Source organism: Schistocerca gregaria, chromosome X (assembly GCF_023897955.1).
Source record: "Schistocerca gregaria isolate iqSchGreg1 chromosome X, iqSchGreg1.2, whole genome shotgun sequence".
Lineage (NCBI taxonomy): Eukaryota > Metazoa > Arthropoda > Insecta > Orthoptera > Acrididae > Schistocerca > Schistocerca gregaria.
The window spans coordinates 56,029,320-56,050,982 of record NC_064931.1 but is presented as its reverse complement, the minus strand read 5'-3'; the positions used below and the strand labels follow the sequence as shown (position 1 = coordinate 56,050,982).

The 21,663-nt window shown below is 38.0% G+C and overlaps 1 protein-coding gene across 2 annotated transcripts in view; it reads left to right on the top strand.

Annotated features, from left to right (window-relative positions):
- The window catches only part of LOC126299280 (cytokine receptor-like), a 431,253-nt gene that overhangs the window by 358,713 nt on the left and 50,877 nt on the right, over window positions 1-21,663 (top strand). For both annotated transcript variants that reach the window (XM_049991064.1, XM_049991063.1), the window contains 3 exons: window positions 1,245-1,394; window positions 14,097-14,223; window positions 14,310-14,379. In XM_049991064.1, coding sequence (XP_049847021.1) covers window positions 1,245-1,394; window positions 14,097-14,223; window positions 14,310-14,379 — 347 coding nt within the window. The remainder of the gene's footprint in view (window positions 1-1,244; window positions 1,395-14,096; window positions 14,224-14,309; window positions 14,380-21,663) is intronic.

The following is a 21,663-nucleotide window of genomic DNA, read 5'->3' as shown; positions in this document are numbered from 1 at the left end:
ATGTGACTTCTGGGTGTGGGATAATCTGAGATATGCTGTGTTCATTGCCCTTATTAAAAATATAACCGAACTGAAGGCACAAATTGTGCAACATGTTCTGGATGTGACCCCTTAGACACTCCAGTCCATTGTGGAATATGCTGTCCCTTGATTTTAACTTGTGGCAGAAAACAGTGGAGAGTATGTCAAAAAGTCATGCGCCAGTCTCATGACAATTAAAAACCATTTTCATCGTCACTTTTTATGCAGTTTTTGGCCTCCGTACAACTAAAAACCAAGTTTTCCCATCCAATGTGGTATGACCTTACCATGGTGGATGGGCTTACCTAACTAACAGTTTCACAATTTTTGAATGCCATACTTGTGGGCACATTGCACAGCACACTTGGTTCAATGTGCAACTCACACCATTGCTGATGTGTTGCAATTCATCTGTCATTTGTAGCTGAACTCATTTATGTTATGATGCTTAGAGCACCATCTTGTTAAATTTTTTTGTTTCCATAATATTTCTCCCTTCTTCAATAATATTCCATTCAAGTTGGATGTCATTCTGAGCAAAGGTTCTTTTGTTTACAGCATTTTGAAACTGTATGTTACACCAACAGAAGATTCACAACACCCTATAAGCAATGAAGACTTTTCATTGTGTATTATGACCATAACTTTCAGCAAATAGAGATGATGAAACATACACCTTACACCACATTAAAATTATAAGCACGCTCATTCCCTGTATTTCTTAAGAACCATTTTGAAATGGTTGGCCTTTAAATATGGATGAGGGTCAAACACTTTCGTTTACAAACAGACTAGAGTATCTATATGTTTAGAATGCTGGTATTTCTACACATTTAGTGAATCTTTTAATTTTTGGAGCGTCCCAATGTCCTGCCCTTTGACTTCATGTGACTTTGATGTTACATTGCAGCATAAAAATGTATTTACTGAATGTACTGTCATCATGAAAGTCAATGACATTCAGAAAGCCATTGGTTTCCTATGTTGATATTACTCTGTTTAGATTAACAATAATGTTTCCATTAACAGCAAAGATAACTATTTATGTCATTTGTTGAAGGAGAATGGGAGGTCATTCACATGCAACAAGAAGAGCATATAGTTATTTCTGTGTGTAAATCACTTTAATTATTTAACAAGTAAGATGTAACATAGTGAATATACAAAAATATGTATAATTAAGTATTATTCTGTGGATTTCATCAACACTATCCATTTTTCAGGTAATCTTCAGTATATAATCCCTGTGCCGGACTGTCACCACGTTTCTTTTAGTTACAGTCTTGCCATCAGAGCTGTAAACAAAAATGAATCAAATTATACTTTCTATGGACCATGGAGTGAAACAAAGGAAATTTTCTGCAAAGCAATAAGTAAAAAATACTTTCCTTTATTTAAATCATTACAGTAGTGATAATGGATTTTTAGTTTCATAATTAATAATATTCTCTCACCACTATAAAAATATGGGTTTTGCTACACCTTATTGAAACTGGGAGGAGGCATGACATTGTAGCACAAGAGTGTCACATCACACAGGGTTAATTTAGAGTGAATCCAGAAAACAGGTTTTTCCATCTAAGACAAGTCCACTGTAGTTTGCAGACCTCTGCAGGATAGCTGGTTAGCTCATATAGATGACCATCTGATGGCTTGCTAGTCAGGTATGCACAATAAAAAGTAATGGCCACTGGAAGTTAAAGAGACTGAACAATACAATGTAAAAAAGACCATTAAAAATAAACCAAAATCTGACTTGCAACTTTAAACTTATAATAACAGTGTACATCATAGAAGCCTACATCTACAGATATTCTTCTTAAAACACTGAACAGTGCTTGGTGGTCATCACTTTGTATCAGTGTTAAGAATGCTCAGTTCTATTGTAATAACTTCAAGTTGAACAAATATATTTGAAGGAAGATGCAATACATGAAAGTCACAGATCAAGTAAACAGAGTAAGAAATGTGTACACTTTAACAGTCAAATCATAACTGAGTCCAGTGGCTGGCTAGCCGCTTAGGTGGCGCTGCTGCTGCATGGCCAGCAGACAGCGCCGCATGTAGAGGACATGCATAACTGTGCGGCAGCACTTTGAAAGATCGGCGAGTCACAACAGTTCCCCCCCCCCCCTTTGAATTTTTTGCACAGGTCTTGATGGAGGTGTCCAGTAGATTGCTAACATCCATAGGTGGTGTTTGACTGGCCGAGGCTTACTGTACGGACGGAAGTGTCCCCAATGATAACGGGTCAATGACAGGAGACGTGGGGGTCGAATCTGCTGGGGCCTCGTGCACCAATCTGCCCATTGTGGCAAGTACGATTGTTATAACAGGAGACATGGGCGACATGCCCTCTTCCGTAGGAGAAGGAGGCGAGTAGAGTTGCTCCGACAGATGATGATCATCTGGTTCCTGCATGGGCATGTCTCTTGGTGGCGTCAGTTCTTGTGCTGGCACCGATATGATGGTGAGAGGACTGCATTGTGAGTAATGATAGATTCCAGTATCTCGAGCATCAGATAGAGCCGAAGGTGGTGTAGCGGCACCCGGAACAGGCGTTGCCGGCACACAAGGCTGAAGCTGGTCTGAATAACGCACTGCAACACCCGTGTCCAAATGGATTTCATACAGGCGTTGGCCACGGTGTCTTAAGATGCGGCCAAGACTCCATTTTGGCCACCTGCCATATCCCCGTAGCCATACAAGGTCATCGGCGGTGAACTGTCCAAGTGAAGGAACCTGTGGCCGTGAGGTGGAAGGCCGCAGAAGATGAAGTAACATGCAGGGCTGTCGGCCATGTAAGAGCTCAGCCAGGCTGTGCTCGCCCATGGGGGTGAAACGGTAAGAAGCCAGAAATTGGAGAAGCGCCTCAGCAGCAGCTGCAGAAGTCAGGAGTTTCGGCATCTGAGCCTTAAATGTGCGGACCAGTTGTTCAGCCTCACTGTTTGACTGTGGATGGAATGGAGGGGCCGTGACTTGCATGACGCCATGACGGGCACAAAAATCCGCAAAATCGGACGAGGCAAATTGCGGACCATTATCAGTACCAAGAGTAGAGGGAAGGCCTTCCAAAGAGAAAATGCGAGCTAGAGCATTGGTGGTTGCCGCGGTGGTTGGCGACGTGCAACGGACAATAAAAGAAAATTAGAGTAGGGGTCTCAGGCAAAGGCCACGGTGACAAAGATGACTTCGGGGCGGCGGCCTGTAGCGCACAAGGGCCGCAGGCAGCGGCCATGTATGCGATTTCAGTGTCGATGCTGGGAAAGTACACATGACAGCATGCCAGAGATTTTGTGCGAGAGACACCCCAGTGCCCTTGGTGAAGGAGGCACAAGACCGAAGCACGCAAAGACGTAGGCACCACAACACGTGGCGAAGCATTTTCGGTGGAAAGGAGGATAACACCATGCCTAGCCATGAGGCAGTAACACAAAGCATAGTAGTTCTGCAATGGATCAGAAGTCTTAACGAATGGATGATCTGGCCAACCATTCTGAATACAGCGTACAACCTGGGAGAGGGTAGGGTCAGAACCTGTAGCGGCTGCCAGCTGGTCCCCGGTGATGGGGAAACTGCCCACAACCTGCTGCTCGGCAACATCCAGGTGGAAACACAAAAGCTCATCCCTATTGAATGCCAGACACATGGGAAGGCGAGACAGTGCATCAGCATTCGCATGTTGAGCCGTCAGCCGGAAATGAAGCTCATAATTGAAACAAGTTAAGAGCCCCATGCTGGAGACGGTGTGCAGCCTTGTCGGGAAGTGACGTTCATTGATGATACAAGGAACCAAGTGGTTTGTGATCCATAACAAGATGAAATTTGGATCCATAGAGAAAAACACCAAACTTATGAAGAGCATAAATAATGGCCAAAGCTTCTTTTTCAATTTGAGAATACTTTTGTTGGGCATCCATGAGTGTTTTGAAGGCATAAGCAATGGGTTGTTCAGAACCGTCAGAAAAACGGTGTGCAAGGACTGCACGGACCCTGTATTGAGAGGCATCCATGGCAAGAACAAGATGTTGGCCAAGTCAATAAGTAGCCAGGCATGGGGCCTGTTTCAGTATAGTCTTCAATTTCTGGAAAGCCGCATCGCATGACGCGGACCAGTGAAAAGGTACGTTTTTATGCAACAGGTGATGCAACGGCTGAGCCACCAAAGAAGTCGTTTGCACGGCCCAGGAGAAAAAAGGGACGAAAATGTCATCGACAAGGAATCCTATTGAGCATAAGGAATAGCATCAGAGACGATATTGACAGAGAACCCAAAAACGCAAAAGGCATAAACCAAAAAGATTCTCCACGTTACTATGGTTGACCACAAATGTGGGAACAGTGCGAATGACAGATTTGTAAGATACCTCAACATCAAATTGTCCCAAGAGAGAAATCTTCTGTTTTTGTTAGTCCGTAATTGCCTAGTCACATGTGACAGGATTGGAGAACCCAACTGAAGATACGTCTGAGAATTGATGATAGTGGCAGCAGAACCAGTATCCACCTGCATGTGAACATCTCGACCAACTATTTGGACAGTGAGGAATAACTTCCCTGAAAGGGAAGAAGTACAATTGACAAACAACACAGAATCAGAATCAGCGTCATGTTCATGAACATCATGTATGCGGTCGGATTTGCAAACCGATGACACATGAACCTTTTTTTTTTTTTTTTTTGTATTTGTGACACATGGCCCAACGTTGTGGACAATATTCTCATGAATATTTCGTAAGACACCGCGGACATGAAGGAAGTTGCCGTGGGTTTTGCTGCAGTTTCTTACAGGTTTGTTTACGGTTAGGCCGAGGCTGCGGTTGGGAGCATACTGCAGCCACGTCGGCCGGCAGGGACACGCCACACGCTTCGTCAACATCACACAGAGGTTGTATTTCCCCGAGGTTGCCCCATGCCTCTATTTGTGCTCGAGCAGCGTGAGAAATTTAAAAAGGCTCAGCGATGTATAGGACTTCATCTGGAGTCGGATTTGCCAACTGAAGGGCTCGTTGCCTAACTTCCTTGTCGGGCGTCGATATGATAATAGCATCCCGTACCATTGAATCGGCATAGGATTCTTTGTGAACTTCAGTAACAAATTGACACTTTCTACTGAGGCCATGAAGTTCAGCAGCCCAAGCGTGATAGGATTGATTCGGTTGTTTTCGACAACGATAAAACGTAACACGAGAGGCTACCGCATGCGTTTGCTTTCGAAAATAGATGCACAGAAGTGAGCACATTTCAGTAAAGGGCAAAGATGCAGGATCTTTCAAAGGAGCCAATTGCGACAACAACTGATACATTTGAGGTGAAATCCATGAAAGGAACACATTCATGTTTGTTCGTCCGCAACATGAAATGCCAAGAAGTGCTGTCGAAGACGTTTTTGGTAATGAGACCAGTCTTCTGCCGTCTCGTCGTAAGGAGGAAAAGGAGGTAGTGCAACGGCGACAGATGCCCCGCATTTCATGCTGCAACGAAATCATGAATGGCATTTGTGAGAAGCATTTGCTGTTCTATGAGACCCTGCAATCGATGCTCTAAAGTAGCCATGGAAACATGTGGGTCAACGATGGAAAAGAAAAATCCCATCCTTGTTTCCAATTGTAATAATTTCACGTTGAACAAATATATTTCAAGGAAGATGCAATACATGAAAGTTACAGGTCAATGAAACAGAGTAAGGCGTGTGTACACTTTAACAGTCAAATCATAACTGAGTCCGAGTCTAGCGGCCGCTGGCTGCCTGGCCGCTTAGGTGGCGCTGGTGCTGCATGGTTGACAGACAGCGCCGCGTGTAGAGGACGCTCGTAACTGCGCGGCGGCACTTTGAAAGATTGGCGAGTCACAACACCTATCCCATATGCATAAGTAGTCAGGAAAAAAGAGTGCCTGTATGCCTCTGTACACTCCTCAGTTCCTCTTATTTTCATAGTGCATAAGCATCATATGCGATGAAAACAGTGTAAGTGTCACACAGTATTTTTCAAATATTTATTCTCTAAAAGCAACATACAAAATTTTATGACTTTTCTTCAAAAGACTGCTGTTTCAGTTCCCTAAGTATTTCTGTTGGACTTCCATATGTGTCATACCCTGTTTCTACTATCCCATCAGTGCATCTACGAATTCATTTCATCACCACTGTTGGGTCTACTTAATATGTACACCAAACAGTGGAACAGTGTTCTATAACATGTAACAGGAGCATTTTGTACACAGTTCCCTCAACAAGAAGGCTGCACTTTCATTGAACCATCTGAACAAATCTAAGTTTGCTTTTCATCTTCCTTACTTCTGATTTCATTTTTTTCTTCATTTAATATCACAAAGTAGTATTATACAAATTTATTTAAATAATCTAGCAAGTTCCAGAAATTTACCATTAATCTTGTAACTGTGTGCTACTGGATTTAATCTCTTGTTTATGGGTACAATCTTGCATTTGTCTACATTTAAAGGCAATTGTCATTATATCATTTTAGCAGTTAGCCAGTAATGATACTTCCCTGATGGCATCATCATCATCATCAAAAAACTATCTCAGAGTGCTACTGGTCTCAATCTTATAAACTTTTTTACAGATTAAGATAACTAACAGTCTAGTTATGCTTTTTTGGGGACACAACCAGCATTTATTTCATTTCTGTCAAAAATTTATTATCCAATACAGTATATTGGGTTCTACCAGTCAGTTGTCTTTGACTCAATCATTTATCTTAAAATGTATTCTATATGATTTTGTTTTGGTTATAAGATGACACAGAAATTCAGTATTGGATACATATGCCTGTTATCTGCAAGATATCATGTGAAAAGCAGTGAGATTTATTTCATGTAAGTTATGTTTTCTGAACCAGTGCTGAATCACTAAGAGAAAATTCTTTTCCTTCAGGAATGTCATAATATTTTAGTGGAGAATATGCTTTATAAGCCTTCAACTGCCAAATGTTATGGATACTGGGAGTCATTCTGTGTACCCCTTCTATTACTCTCATTATACACAGAGTGATCTACACATTTTTCTTGTCATCGGAGGCTGTTCACAGTAAAAGAGACTCTCAATAAATCACATGCAGAGAAACGGGAATCATATACACACACTGATTTTGATCAATTGGGCAGTCAGTGGCAGATAGTCACTAAGAGAATAGGCAACAGTTCTTGAGTAATAAAGAGAATGCTTCTATGCAGCTGGTGTGTCGGGCTGGTTTGAGAACTGGGGTGTAAATGGATTTGACCTAGGGGACTGGCTCTTACACTATACTGGAGAGTACTATCTGTCTGTGAAGGCCACAGTAAAAGCTTCAGTGTGAGATTGTTTTTCATTGCAGGTGCACTGTCAATGGGTGTCTAGATTGTATGGGACAGACATTTTGGTGTGGGGCAGATACCAGTTTTTAATATACAGATATTGTTGATTGGTGAGCTCATTTTTAGGAAGAATCTGAAGTGATGGTCAACATCCAGGAAACTGGCACACTGAGCTGAAGAGGAACAGTCGAAGTAGATAGGGGATAAGGTGTTATGGCTGTGGATGAATGACTATAAAGTGTCCTTTCCCAGTGTCCACATGGTGAAGATATAAACACAGAACTTTAGTCATAGAAGGCTTAGGATCCTGGGTAGCCATATAAGGTCTTCATCTAGGTGGCCCATAGCAGGTTTGGCATATGAAGGTACCATGCTGCTGCCCAAGGTTATGCTATGCATTTATTTATATATCTTTCCAATGAAGGAGAGATGGTTGTGGATAAAGATATAGATAGTCATGAGTATGAGGAATATTGGGTAATAATGACATTTGGAGGGGTAGCACTTGATGGCAACAAGGACATGGGCATGGGAAATTAGTGGGGACATGGTGTGAACAGTGACTAGCGCACCTACAGTGCTTACCCCATATGATCCCTCCCCTATCTCGTTCAGATTCTTTTTATCTCCATGTAACTTCATCTCATTGCTGGTGAATCCCTGCTGCATCTGCCTATGAAAACTAAGGAAATTGCCCCTATCCATAGAAAAAACACAGCCCAATATCCATGATGCCTAGCCCATGGCTTCTCCGTCTCAATGGTATAGCTATAAATTCACCTATTATGAATGTCTGCTGCTCATTTCACAATGGCTTCCAAGTCTTCAGAATCAGCACTCTCTATCCCTCAAAATGGCGCTGAGTACTATGACTCTATCCCTCACAAAGCTAGTTCTAGAGAAAGAAATTTTCATGGCTCAGGCCCTCTCTGTAAGATACTCCTATTATTCAATCCCAGTTTTCTATGGCACCTCTCCCAAATTCAGCTCCTTGCTCCCCAACAATTGGGAAATCATTGCAAACACAACCTACAAAAGTTATTCATACAACTGTTTTGTTACTGACCAAAAGATAACATACAACTTTGACTGTATCTGTTCACAGTTGCATGTAGTTGTGCCCATGATCCATTCCTACCCAACAAGCTCCTAGTTAACTTCCAGAAATTCCTTATCTTCAATATGGCCTCACATTCCTTCCCTAGGTCCCTCCAAGTAACATTAACTACTTGACAGAGGAAAGAGCAGCCATCCACTATATTAAAACAGATCTTGATTTGATCATTCTCCTCACAGGTAAAGTCTCTACCACTGTTGTCATGAATTGCAGTGATTTTCTGTCAGATGGTCTCTGTCAGTTGTCTGACTTTATGACTTGCAAGCCAAGTTGTAATGGTCCCCCGCCAGGAGGTCACCATAGCCTCCAATCTGTATACTCATCTCAGAAAAACTCCCCTGAATCCATCTCCCTTGTCATTCCAACCACCCCTCCACACCCACCTTCTGTATACTTCCTAAAATCTACAAACCAAATCACACTGTATGCCCTCTTGTAAATGATCACTGTGTTATCATGAAGAGAATCTCTGTTCTATCTGACCAGCCACTCCAACCCATTGCCTGCAGCCCAACTTCCCATGCGAGGACAAAAACCATTTCCTTCATCAGTTCTCCACCATGCCTATACCATTAAAACCCATGTACTTATTATCACTGTTGACACTACCTTCCTATGCACTAAAATTGCCAGTTTCCATGTTATTGATCACACTGAATGCTGTATCTTCCAATACACTGCCAAGGATAAATCCATCACCTCATTCTTTAAGTAAATGATTATCTATGTCCTTACAGCTACTTCTTCTTCAAGAGGAAGACATACAAACAACACTTCTGAGTAGCAGGATGGTCCTTTCAGAGAATTTCCACACAAGTTGGGTGTGTTGCATAAGTTTTGTAGTTATGCTGATATCAGTGGTCACATGAATATTTGCACACCAGCAGACAAGGTTCTAGAACATTCATGCAGCACAGACTCCCACCAGGTTTGTTGACTGTAAGAGCAGCAGTGGTAGGTCAGACAGCTACCAGGGCATAGATAAGAGGCCTTGTGAGCCGAGATGTGTCAACATGAACTGGTTATCAGCAGTGGAACTATGAGCTCACACACCTCTAGCCCATCTTCCACTCACACCACACCATCGCATGCACGGCTTGGCTGGTGCCATTGAAAGATGGAATGGTGTGCTGTGGTCTTCAGTGATTAAAGTAGAATCTACCTGCAAGCAAGTGACGGTCACTTGTGCCTGAGATGTAGACCTGGTGAGCTATGTATCATTGAGTGTGTTCATCTGAGACACACTGGTTCCACACCAGGCCTTACGGTCTAGGGTGCGATAAAATACAACTCTCATTCACGTTTGGTATTTCTGGAGGGGAGGCTAACCAGTACTTGATATGAACAGAATGTTGTTAGACTTGTTCTTTTGCTGTTCTTGCAAAAGGAAGAGGAAGTGTTGTTCCAACAGGATAATGCTTGCCCACACACTGTGCATGAAATTCAACATGTTCTGCAAGATGTGCAGCAACTTCCATGGTCAGCATGTTTGATTGATTGATTGATTTCTTTATTAATCAAGGTAACAATTTACATTGTGTGGATTTCGTCAGCAAAATCATATACAGTACAATATACCTACAATTTATACACATAAAATTAATATTTACACACATTTTTAAGGTATCTTACATTAGTTTTATATCCTTATGTAATTTTCTTATGGTTGTGAACAATTCTGGATTTCATATTATAATTTTTTCCTTGTGTATTAGAATGCAGACTACTTTAATTACACTACGTGTTTTAATTCAGATAGTCCATTACTATGTAATAGATTTTATTTAATAAAAATGTTTTAGTTTTGTTTAGAACTTTCCAATTGTGTCAGTACCTTATATATTTTGGGGTAATTTATTATATAATTTAACGGCATTGTACAACAAGCTCTGTGGAGTTTTAACTTTATTTTTCCCCTGTATTGGTTTCTAGTTTCATAGCTGTGTACTAAGGAATTTTTAACATAGCAGTCAATATTTTTTTACATTCATAATACGTTGAAAAATGTATTCACAGGGGACAGTTAGGATTTCCAGCTTTTGGAAATGTTCAAGTCAGTGAGCCCTACTGCCACTCTTGGTTATTCTACGAATTTCTCTTTTCTGTAATTTGAAAACTATTTGAATATTTTTACAGTTGACTCCCCAAAATATTATTCCATAGGTAAGAACAGAGTGGATATAAGAAAAATATACAGATCTGGCACATGTAGTATTACACATTGCAGTCAGAATTCTAAGAGCATAGCATGAAGTAGCAATTTTGTTACTAAGTATTTTAATATGTTCTTCCTACTTTAACTGACTGTCAACATGCATACCAAGAAACTTTGTGTAGTCTACATATTCTATAGTTTCATCGTTTAACTTAAAGTTGTTATAGTAAGGTTTTTTGCAGACATAGAAGTTAACAGCATTTGTTGTTTTTTTAATTTGGTGTTAGTTTATTATTGGATGCTTACTCACGTACACTGTTTAGTGTTTGTTTGGATTTTTCTTTCAGTGCATCTGGTGATTTGTCATTGATTAGAACATTTGAGTCATCTGCAAACAATATTGTTCGTCCATGGTTGATGCTCTGTGGGAAGTCATTTATGTAAATGAGGAATTGTATTGAGCCAAGGACACTACCCTGTGGGACACCTATATTTACATAATTTGGGTCTGAAGTACACTTTACAATATAGTTTGAGGAACTTGAAATATGTGAGATTTCAGTTATCTGTCTTCTAATTTTTTAGATATGACTGGAACCACTTTTTCACAAGTCCCATATTCCCAGTTCCTCTAAGGTATTTAACAATATGTTGTGGTCTACTGTATGAAACGCTGTAGGTAGATCAAGAAATATACCTGTTGTGTAGTTACCTTTATCTAATGCTTCTAGAATGTGTTTTGTGAGGTGTGCTGTTGCTGATTCTGTGCTTTTCCCTGATCTAAATCCAAACTTGTCAACAGACAGTAAGTTGTATTTATTTAAGTAATTAATTAGCCTATCTTCCATAATAGTTTCTAATATTTTTGCAAAGCATGAGATTACAGAAACTGGCCTATAATTTTCAATTTTTCCTGCATCACCTTTTTTGAAGAGATGTAGTAATTTAGCATATTTTAAATAGTCTGGAAAGGAGCCCTGCTTGAAAGATTGATTTATAATATCAACTAAATGTGGAAGTAGGCTCTGGATACAGTCCTTAATTATGGCAATGGGGACTTCATCCAGACAAGCTGAGCTTTTGTTTTTCAGATTTCTGACTGCTTTGTAGACTTCTTCTTGTGTTGTAGGGAATAACACCACTGAGTGTGATACACCATTATTTGGCTTTTTGACCTGAGGAGCTGCTAGAAAATTTTCCTGTAATTTTTTACTTATGCTACTAAAATAATCATTTATATAATTTGCTAAATATATTGCGTCTTTTATTAGAGTCCCTTCCCCTTTGATTTTCAATTTTGACAGATTCATTTTCCTGGTACCAGTTTCCTGCTTTACAATCTTCCATACTGCCTTATTTTTGTTTTCAGCAGAGAGCACCCATTTGGAGTTATGAGCTCTCTTTGCTGCCAGCAATATTTTCCTATATGTTTTCCTATATCTTTTATAAAAGAGTGAGAAAGCAGGATTAGTTTGTCTGTGTTTAATGGAGCTCAGGTACTTTAGTGTTTCAGACGATTTTTTGATGCCTTTTGTGGCCCACTTGTTTTTTCCTGCTGTTAATAATGGACATAACAATTTAAGGAATGTTTCTTCAAAATTTAATTTAAACAATGTCATGAAATTTTTGAATTTTTAATTTCCATCTACCTCTGAGTATACTGAGTCCCATGTTTGTCTTGCTGTCTGTTTAGCAAACGCATATCTACGTTGTTTAGAAAAAATTCGTAATTCGTCTGTAAATATGCCTTTTCTTTGTTTCTTCTGGAGCCACTTTTATATTAATGATTTGACCTGAGTGATCAGATAATCCTAGCTCTGCAACCACCACCTCACAGTTTTCTTTGCCTAAATCTGTTCGTACCTGATCAACAGCTGTCTTTGAGTATTTTGTTACTCTTGTTGCACTGTTAACCATTGGAACTAGATTTCAAACTTTGAGCAAGACTTAGTAATGAGTCCCATGTAGCATCAGGATTCAGTTTATCTACATTTAGGTCTCCACATGTGCGAATGTGGTTCTTTGGAGTGGATATCTTGTGAAGAACATGGTTAAGTTTGGAGAAAAAGATGTTGAAGTCTCCACTAGGAGCTCTGTATAGACATAAGATAATCAAATTCGTACACCTGTATTGGTCCTTGATTTCAACTGCTGCCATTTCAAAATGTTGCTCTTCACTGATTGCACCTAAATCGTTTCTGGTCTTATATGGATAATTTTGTTTTACATAAATACAACACCTTCCACACTTCATAGAAGTTGTACAATACGCACACACTAAATTATAAGACTGCAAGATTAATTGATTAATTTCAGCCTCATTGCACCAATGCTCAGTGAGACAAACAACTGAGCACTCTGTACACTCCAGCTCCACTTCTAGCTGTTGGGTCTTATTTGCTAGGGAACATATATTTTGGTGAACAACTGTTAAGTATTTTTTGCCAACACTGTTTGAATTCCCATTTTTTCGTTTTAATGTCATTCTGTGTTGGTTCAACTTCTTCCTTATTAATATTACACTCGCTTGTGTTCAATCAGGCACGTGGGGTGATAAGTAACTTGTGTGACTCGTCAACTGACAACTCTTACAGAACTATGTGAAGAGGTGAAGCAGGTGTGACATAACATGTCCCAGAACAATATTCACAATCTGTAAGATCAACTAGATGTCAGACTCAATACCTGCATTGCCACCCATGGAGGCTACATCACATAGTAATAGGGGGGTTTCAGGATGGGTCGATACCTGGTACCTCAGAACCGATTATGTTATTGATCTTTAAATGTAATCATGTCATTTACTCTATATGAATTGTTGCAACAATGAATCTTGAGTGAATTGGAAAACTCTATAAGGGAGTAATTTTTTTCCAGCAGTGTACATCAGTCTCATGAACAAACTTTCACTGTTAGATAATACAATCAGGTTAAAGAACTGAGATTGTCAGCTGTTGAATTTATAGGACAAGATATTTGGAAACAATTAATAACTTAATTCATCTTTTAGAGATGATATAAAAATTCTTTTTAATAAATGAATTTTACTTGTTGATAAATTCTAATTTCTGTATGAAGACATGTAAATACAGAAAAGAATTACACATGAAATTTTTCAAATCATCATGTGCTGTTAACGCACATTATCATTGGTGAATGTTGTAAAGAAAGCAACTAAAAATATTTCTTTAAAATATGGTCAGCATAATCAACACATTCAAACCAATACTCATTATAATGAATAGATGTAAACAATAAAGTAAAGCCACATATCATTCACAGTCATTTTCCTTTGAGGTGATTGTGCAAACTATGCTCTCATAAGTGTGAAACTTGACTGTTACTTTTATTAATTTTGTTTAAGCTTCTGTGGCTACCAAAGAAAAACTACTAATGTAACATCTGCCAATGTGAACTACTGCATTATAATAAGAACAATAATTTCATAAACCCTTCTCTGAAAGTTTTGTATATTTCATTTAATAGCAACAAAGAGCTCCATCACAGAAAAAACACAAGGTGTGCACATGGCTGTTTGGGTTGTTGGAGCCATGAGCGTAGTAGCCGTGAGCCTTGGATTAGTTTTATCTGTCATATTTACTAAAATACAAAGGTACGTGAAATTTGATTGATATCATTCTGTCAATGTAAGTGAAAGCATTATACAGGTGTCTTGTGAAAGAAATCTACTTTTTTCAGATGTATAGCATGGTGGAATTCTGCACAAAAGATTGAAGTGAAATTGCCTCCAGGTTTGGCTCCCTGCTATGTAAGTTACATTTTACTATAATAAGCAACAAAGAGGAAAAGCAATTATTTAACTGCAGCTAAATTGTGTGAAGTGAACAGAAACACGTAACAGTCCAGAGACATTACAATGTGCCCATCTACTTTCTCAAGGGTGAGTACACACACTCACACATGACATTCACCTTCATTCATTGTAACACTGTGGGTGTGTTTGGGTATTTGTATGGTTTTCTGTGTAAAACTGTGTCTTTCACCATAAAGAGAGAGATAATGCAAAACATTGCAATGTTTTTAAGTGCAACAAATGAATCTGCTACAGGTACATGGTTGCTTTTCCTCATTTTTGTTTCCTTTTTCAAACTTGATTTTTCATTATTGTAATTTTTTTTATTTTTTTGTTTTACCATGATATGTTTTGATGGACTGACTGTTTTGCAATAGATCACTTAGTGATAGACTGAACAGTCTATAGCACAAAATTTGAATTTTATGAATTTTATATTCTGTCAATGACACATTTTGTGACTCTATCATAATTCCAACTTAACCTCTGATGAATATCAGGCTGTCAGCTTTCTCAGACCTCATGAAAAAGATATGTGTACTGCTAGATCTCACCTCAAACTGTAGCGATTTAAAAGCAAAAAGGTAATATCTTCGTCCTCATCTTCATTAGCGTCATATTCAGCAAAAAACCTCTCATTTTTGGGAAGTACACATAAAAATCATTAATGGATAAGGCCATTGGAACCTGGAGGGTTCCCTACATTTCAAACTACTTAATTTTTAATGTTAAGGAATCTTTAGCATTGCCCATGAAATTTAAATTCCTTTCCTAGCTCTGCTACATAATGGCATTTTCAACAACTGGAACCATTGTAAAGCTCAACACGTAAAATTCCTGAAATAATTTTATTATACTGACTAGATAAGATTCCCAAACATTGGTTGTGTATGACATCCATGCTTATTTTCCTACATTCTAATACCACATTTAAGATTTCTGAGAGTTCAAATTTTGACAGCACATGTGTGATTTTCTGTCAATTTCTCTATGTTCTCATTACTTTTTACAGAATATAGAAATTATATCTATACATTTTCATTTACAAATATCTCAGGTTTATTTTTAATGGTTCTGGTAATTATTACTACAGAATTTAATTGGCTACTCAAACCTATCAGTGGTGGCTGTGAACTAACAGCAGTCCCATCCTTTTCTGTGTGATATCTGTAATGAGTATAATAAACTGTTTTTCCGAAGACCACCAGGCATCAAGGGCACCCACGAAACAGTTTGTGGAGTTTTAATATCTTCTGTGGAATCTAAATTTTAAAAACCTCTCTCACACTGGTCTGATTTAGCTTCACTGATCAGGATAGTGAAAACATGCGTATCTTAAGGGAATTTTCATTCACAATGCAGGCTTATCACATTCACACAGTTCAATACCGTTCTATCCTGATTAAATTGAGCTTAACTTAAATTCCATAAGGCAGTGAAGCAATTTCGAAGTCTCGATGCGACGAAAATTGTCAGTCGATCTCCTGAAAACATTTGTAATAATTATTAACTTTCAGTGATCACATGGGGAAGACCGGAGATCTGCTGGTAAGACCGTGTTAGCCTATTTATTTGAAGTAATTGGATATCTTGAGCATACAAAACGGCAGGTTCGTCCAGTGTAAATCAGACGTTCCCCACTGATCCCGTGCAACACATCGTAGTAAGCAGACACTCTCAATAATAATCAGTTAAATAATACGCGAACACACTTACTTTGGTTTAGTTCATGTATTAAATTCCTTCTCAAACAGAATCTCATCAAGATGGCGACTAGCTCAACAATACATACATGTACATCCTGCTTCTTTCACGACTAATCGGCAAGAATTCCTTCATTCTTTTCATAAGAGAAAACATAGATAGCAGAGACGCTATTCCATGGAGTCAGTGGACGCTCCAAGGAATAATTGGGCTTGAAACTACTTTGCATTGATAATCTGTAAGATAAGAAGAGATATTTCGAGATATGTACTGAGTTATATAATTTACGGAATTGGAAGCTTTAGCAGTTATTTGGTCTTCGAAAAGGTTTAATTATTATGTATATGGCTGAAGCATAGCCGTTTATTGTGACCACCAATCACTAGCTTTTTTACAAACTTGTAAGTTGCTGCATCCTCGCTTGTCAAGGTGGACGCTGTATCTATGATGTTGGTTATGCACATATGTTCTTATGAATCTGTTCAATTCTTGGAAGACTCTTTCTATGGGGTTCCCTGATGGATTAAAGTGGGCTATGAATACATGAGGAATTCCCCATGTCTTCATTGTTTCGTGCCATGCTTTACTTAAAAAATATGATGCATTATCAGAAATTAACATTGCAGGTTTCCCCACTTTAACTAAATAATCATCTATGATCCTTCTTAACAAAGGTTTCACATTAGTTGATCGTAATGCATACAATTTTACATATTTTGTGAAAAGATCATACATCGCAAATACATATTTAAAATTTCCTTTTGCTACTGGAAATGGCCCACACATATCACATGGTACGATGCTTAGAGGTTTCCTAGGTATTATTGGATGCAACACATCTTTAACACAATAAATGACTTGCTTTGCCTTTTGACATATCCTACATTTCTTGAGCTCCTTCTGTAAATTTGGATAGAAACATAGTTGTTGTAATTATATTATACACTTATGAGCTGTGAAATGTCCCCATCTCACATGTGTGAATCACAATATGGGATCAATACACCTTGAGGGAATGCATATCTCCCACTCACCCTTCTCAGTTTTAGAATAAAACAATACGCCTTCTTGCAATTGGTAATGACTATTAACTTTATCAGTTGTTCATGCTCTTAAATCACTTTTTTTCCATTTACCGTCTACTTTCTGCATTTGCCCTATTCGCAAACACATTTCATTAACCTCTTTCCTATATGGAAATGGTCCTAACATCATCACCTTAAAACCCATTACTAGCTCTTCTTCAGCCTCATCGATCTTGGTAGTTGGTACCCTCAACAATGCATTTGTGACAACAGTGTCTCTCCCTTTGACATGCTTAACTGTTACGTCACATTCCTCTAAAAATGAGACCCAATGTGTAGGTCAGCCATGTAACATTCTACTCGTCATTAACAATGTTATTGTTTTGTGGTCATAATACATAACTATCTGTTTACCACATGCAAAATATCATAACTTTTTTAGTGCCCATATCATTGCTAATACTTCCAGCTCAGTAGTACTGTATGAGCGTTCACAATATGATAAGGTTTGACTAGCAAAGGCAATAATTTTTCTAGTTTCTACTTTATTCTCATTGTCCGTTTGGAGTAATCTAACACCTAGTCTTGTTTCCACCTCATCTGTTGCTATGAAAAAATCTTTATCCATCTGTGGATGATGCCACAATGGAGCATTTATTAAAGCATTGCAAACCTCATCAAAGGCTTTACTACAAGATTCTGTCCATTACCATGATATGTTTTGGCTCAACAATTGCAACAGACAATATTTAATAACTGCTGAGATACAAACTTTCTGAAGAAAGATGATAAACCTAAAAATGGCTTTAGATGTTTTTTATTTTGCAGATATGGTCAATTTCTTATTGCATCCAAGTTTTTAGGATTTGGAATAATTCCTTCAGGAGTTAAAATATGACCCAAGAATTTAATCTGATTTCTTCCAAATTTGGATTTTGCTAAATTAATTTGGACTCCGTATTCTAGGAATTTCTCAAATACACAATCCATTAGCTCAATATGTTCTTCCTAGGTCTCTGTGGTGATCAGTAAGTCATCAACATATACAGTGACTCACTCTAGCAACTCCAAACCGAGTACTGTATGTAAAGCAGTTGTAAAAACATCGCCACTAACGTTCAGTCCAAACGGAATTAGTTTAAATTGATAATTACGTCCCAGGTAAATGAATGACATATACTTTCTTGATTCCTTAGATTTTTTTTCCAGCTTCAGAGGTTAAGAACTTCACCCCATCAAACTTCTGTAATAGTTTTTCTAAATTCTCCGGGTGAGTCCTCACAGGCTTAATAATCTTATCAATATCACGACCGGCTAAGACTAACCGAATGTCACCATTCGGCTTAGTCACTCCAATAATGAGCTTGATTATTCGGATGTGCAAGTCTCAATAATTCCCCAGTCTATCATCTTTTTGATCTCCTTAGTTACAGCTTCTCTTTTTGACCAAGGGACTCAATATGTAGTTTTACAAAAAGTCGAATGACGGTATTTTTTGATACAATATTCAGAGTCCTTAATTACATCTGGCTTTTTATTAAATACAGGTAAAAATAACTGCAAGACTTCTCTCAATTCAGTTTGTTGTTTCTGATTCTGATTCTGATTCTCGTACTTTTTCAGCCGATTCTGATTCTGATTCTCATACTTTTTCAGCTATGCTCAATACATCGGTCTCAGCATCAATTTGCCTAACACAATCATTATTCTTGAAATGCAAATCATTTACAGGAAGACAATTAATGGTCAGATTCTAGATGGTTAGATATCCTAAAATAATCTTGATCATCAACAAAATTACCTTTAATGGTTTGCCTTTAACTGTAAAAGTACACACACCTTCCTTAATATCAGTCACTGCACCAAAATCATATAAAAAATCCAAACCCCAAATACACGGCGTTGACATTCTAGACACTACCAAGAATGTTCATTCTACGGCTTCTCCTTCTAGTTCCACTGTCACCCATATCTGCTAATTATGCATTGCGCTTTCGCGCTAAATGCCCCTGACACAATGCAGCCGATTACTGGTAAGGTGAGTATTTTTTGTTGCTGACTAACCACATTCAAGTAACACATTGTCATCACACTAGCCAACATCCCTGTATCTATCAGTAAATTAACCAGTAAATTATTAATCTTTATTACTACAATCGCTTGCAAAGTATACTCTTTATCATTCGTTTCATTCCTTGGTTCTTTCATGAGATGTTCCTGAATGTGTGGTTCCACATAGTATTCAAGAGTATTTACTGACTGGCGATGTTTGCCTCCCTCCTCAATACCAGCCACCCAAGGAAGGCCTAAAATGACTGCTATTAGTTTGACTGTCCGTCATTCAAGTTTTTTGGTGGTTCATGTACCTCTACTAAATGAATTTGATTTTCCGTTGGTGGATATGTATTATCCGCAACTACATATCTCCCATCTGTCAACAATATGAGTCTGGTAGATCCAGAAGATGTACCTGTAGTATTAGTGTTCGTCCAACCTACATTATCCATCTGATACGTTCCCCAATTTGATTTATTCAGTGGCTTCATAGGAGCACAATTATTCCTACGGCCATTGTTGGAACATGTATTATTTGATGAGTGCCGCCCCCAAACTTTCTTTTCCTATTTGTATTTACAATGTTCATCCATTCAAAACCTCCTCCTCTTGGTATTTGGTTATTATTTCCTACAAAATTACCTTTAGAGTATTTGTAATTCATATTCCAATTTCGATTATTCTTTCATGTGCGATCCACATGTCCACTACAGTTCTCTGAATTATTGTTACTTCAGTTAAAGTCTGGAGAATAACTATTACTTTGATTACCATTATTCCATTGATTGCTACACACATTATTCCTAGAATAATAATTACTACTATTATTCAGCCATTGTTTCGCACATTCAATCAGCATGTCAATCGAATCGATTACTGACACAAATCGTTCTACATCACTATGAGGTACATGAATAAATTTCTCTTTGATATTGAAACGTAATCTGCCTGTTAATATTCTAATAACCTGTCTACTTTAGATCAGTTCAGTCCAATAACGTGTCTTGTTGAAATAATGATCAAAATATTGTCTCAATGTTTCTTTCTTTGAATTGTAAAATTCAGGCTGATAAAACTCTTTTCATAATCTCTCTTGTCTACTTATTGACCATATTTTGTTAGAAATAGTTTTTCAAATTTGGAACCTGTATGGCAAGTTTGCTTATCTCAGCAGCCCACAATGCTGCTTCTACAAGTTTTTATACTATGAGTTGTAGTTTGTCATACTCTGTCCAACAACATAGAAATATCCTTTTAAAAGAATTAATAAATACTTTGGGATTAATGTTATTCTTTTCACCAAAAAAAATAGGAAATTGTCTACTTTTGAAAATACTTTGTTCTACCTTTAATGATTAAATACAACTTCTTTGAACATAGGGATCACTCTCTTCATCTGATTGGCTGTTTACTTCACATTGTTCACCGGTATACACGTTATGCTGTACTCACGGATGTTTTCTCTTGCAGTTAGATTTCATATGGCTACCTATTTGTTCATTTTCCGGGTTGGCACTACTACTTGATTGTTGCTTACTTAATGAGTTGCTCTCTACATCATTTAGACGACCAGTTAATCCCTCTATTTTTTTGGTAATACAGCTATTATTCTCAGTCAAGGTGTTAACCCTTTCTGATATTACCCCAAACTGTTCTGAAAAATTACCAACACTTTCATGTATCTGGTCTATATGGTCAACAATTTTAACTTCTTTTTCTTGATTAACTAATCTGGATTCTATATTATCAATCTTATTATCAACATTAAACTGGTGATTGCTCCCAAGCAGCAATCATTTTAGCCTGTTGTTCTGCAAATTTATTTTCTAAGGCCTGTTGTTGATCCCTAAATTTGGCATTGATAGATGCTTGCTGCTCCATTATCCTAACATCAGTATCAGATAATCTGTTTTCTAACACCTCCCACTGTTCAGAGAATTTAATATTTAAAGTTGCTTGTTGTTCAGCTACATCAGAAAATTTAGTATTTAAAGTTGTTTGTTATTCAGATACATCAGAAAATTTAGCATTTAATGTCACTTGTCGTTAAGCTAGCTTAGTATTTAAATCACCCAATGTATTTAGCTGTGATAGTATAGCACTAAGTACATCTATATTTCCTAAACTGGTTTGTGCAACATTCATCATGCATTCGTTGTCTGCTTTGTCCTTGGGATCAAAATTGTTATCATCTAGTTCCATAACCTTACTTTCCATTCCAGAATCACATACACTAGGAGTAATAATTTTGTCTGACTCTGTAAACGATTCTCCTCCTATATTAATGATTGCTCTGTTAATCTCCTCATGTTCAGGTAATTCACCTAGTTCATCACCGGATTCTGGAATGGTTTTGTCAAAATCGCTACGTAATCTCCTGCTTCACTTTGACATGATGGAAATTCTTGTTAACTACAGTAAAATATGGAAATCTAGGGTACCTGAATAATGACTT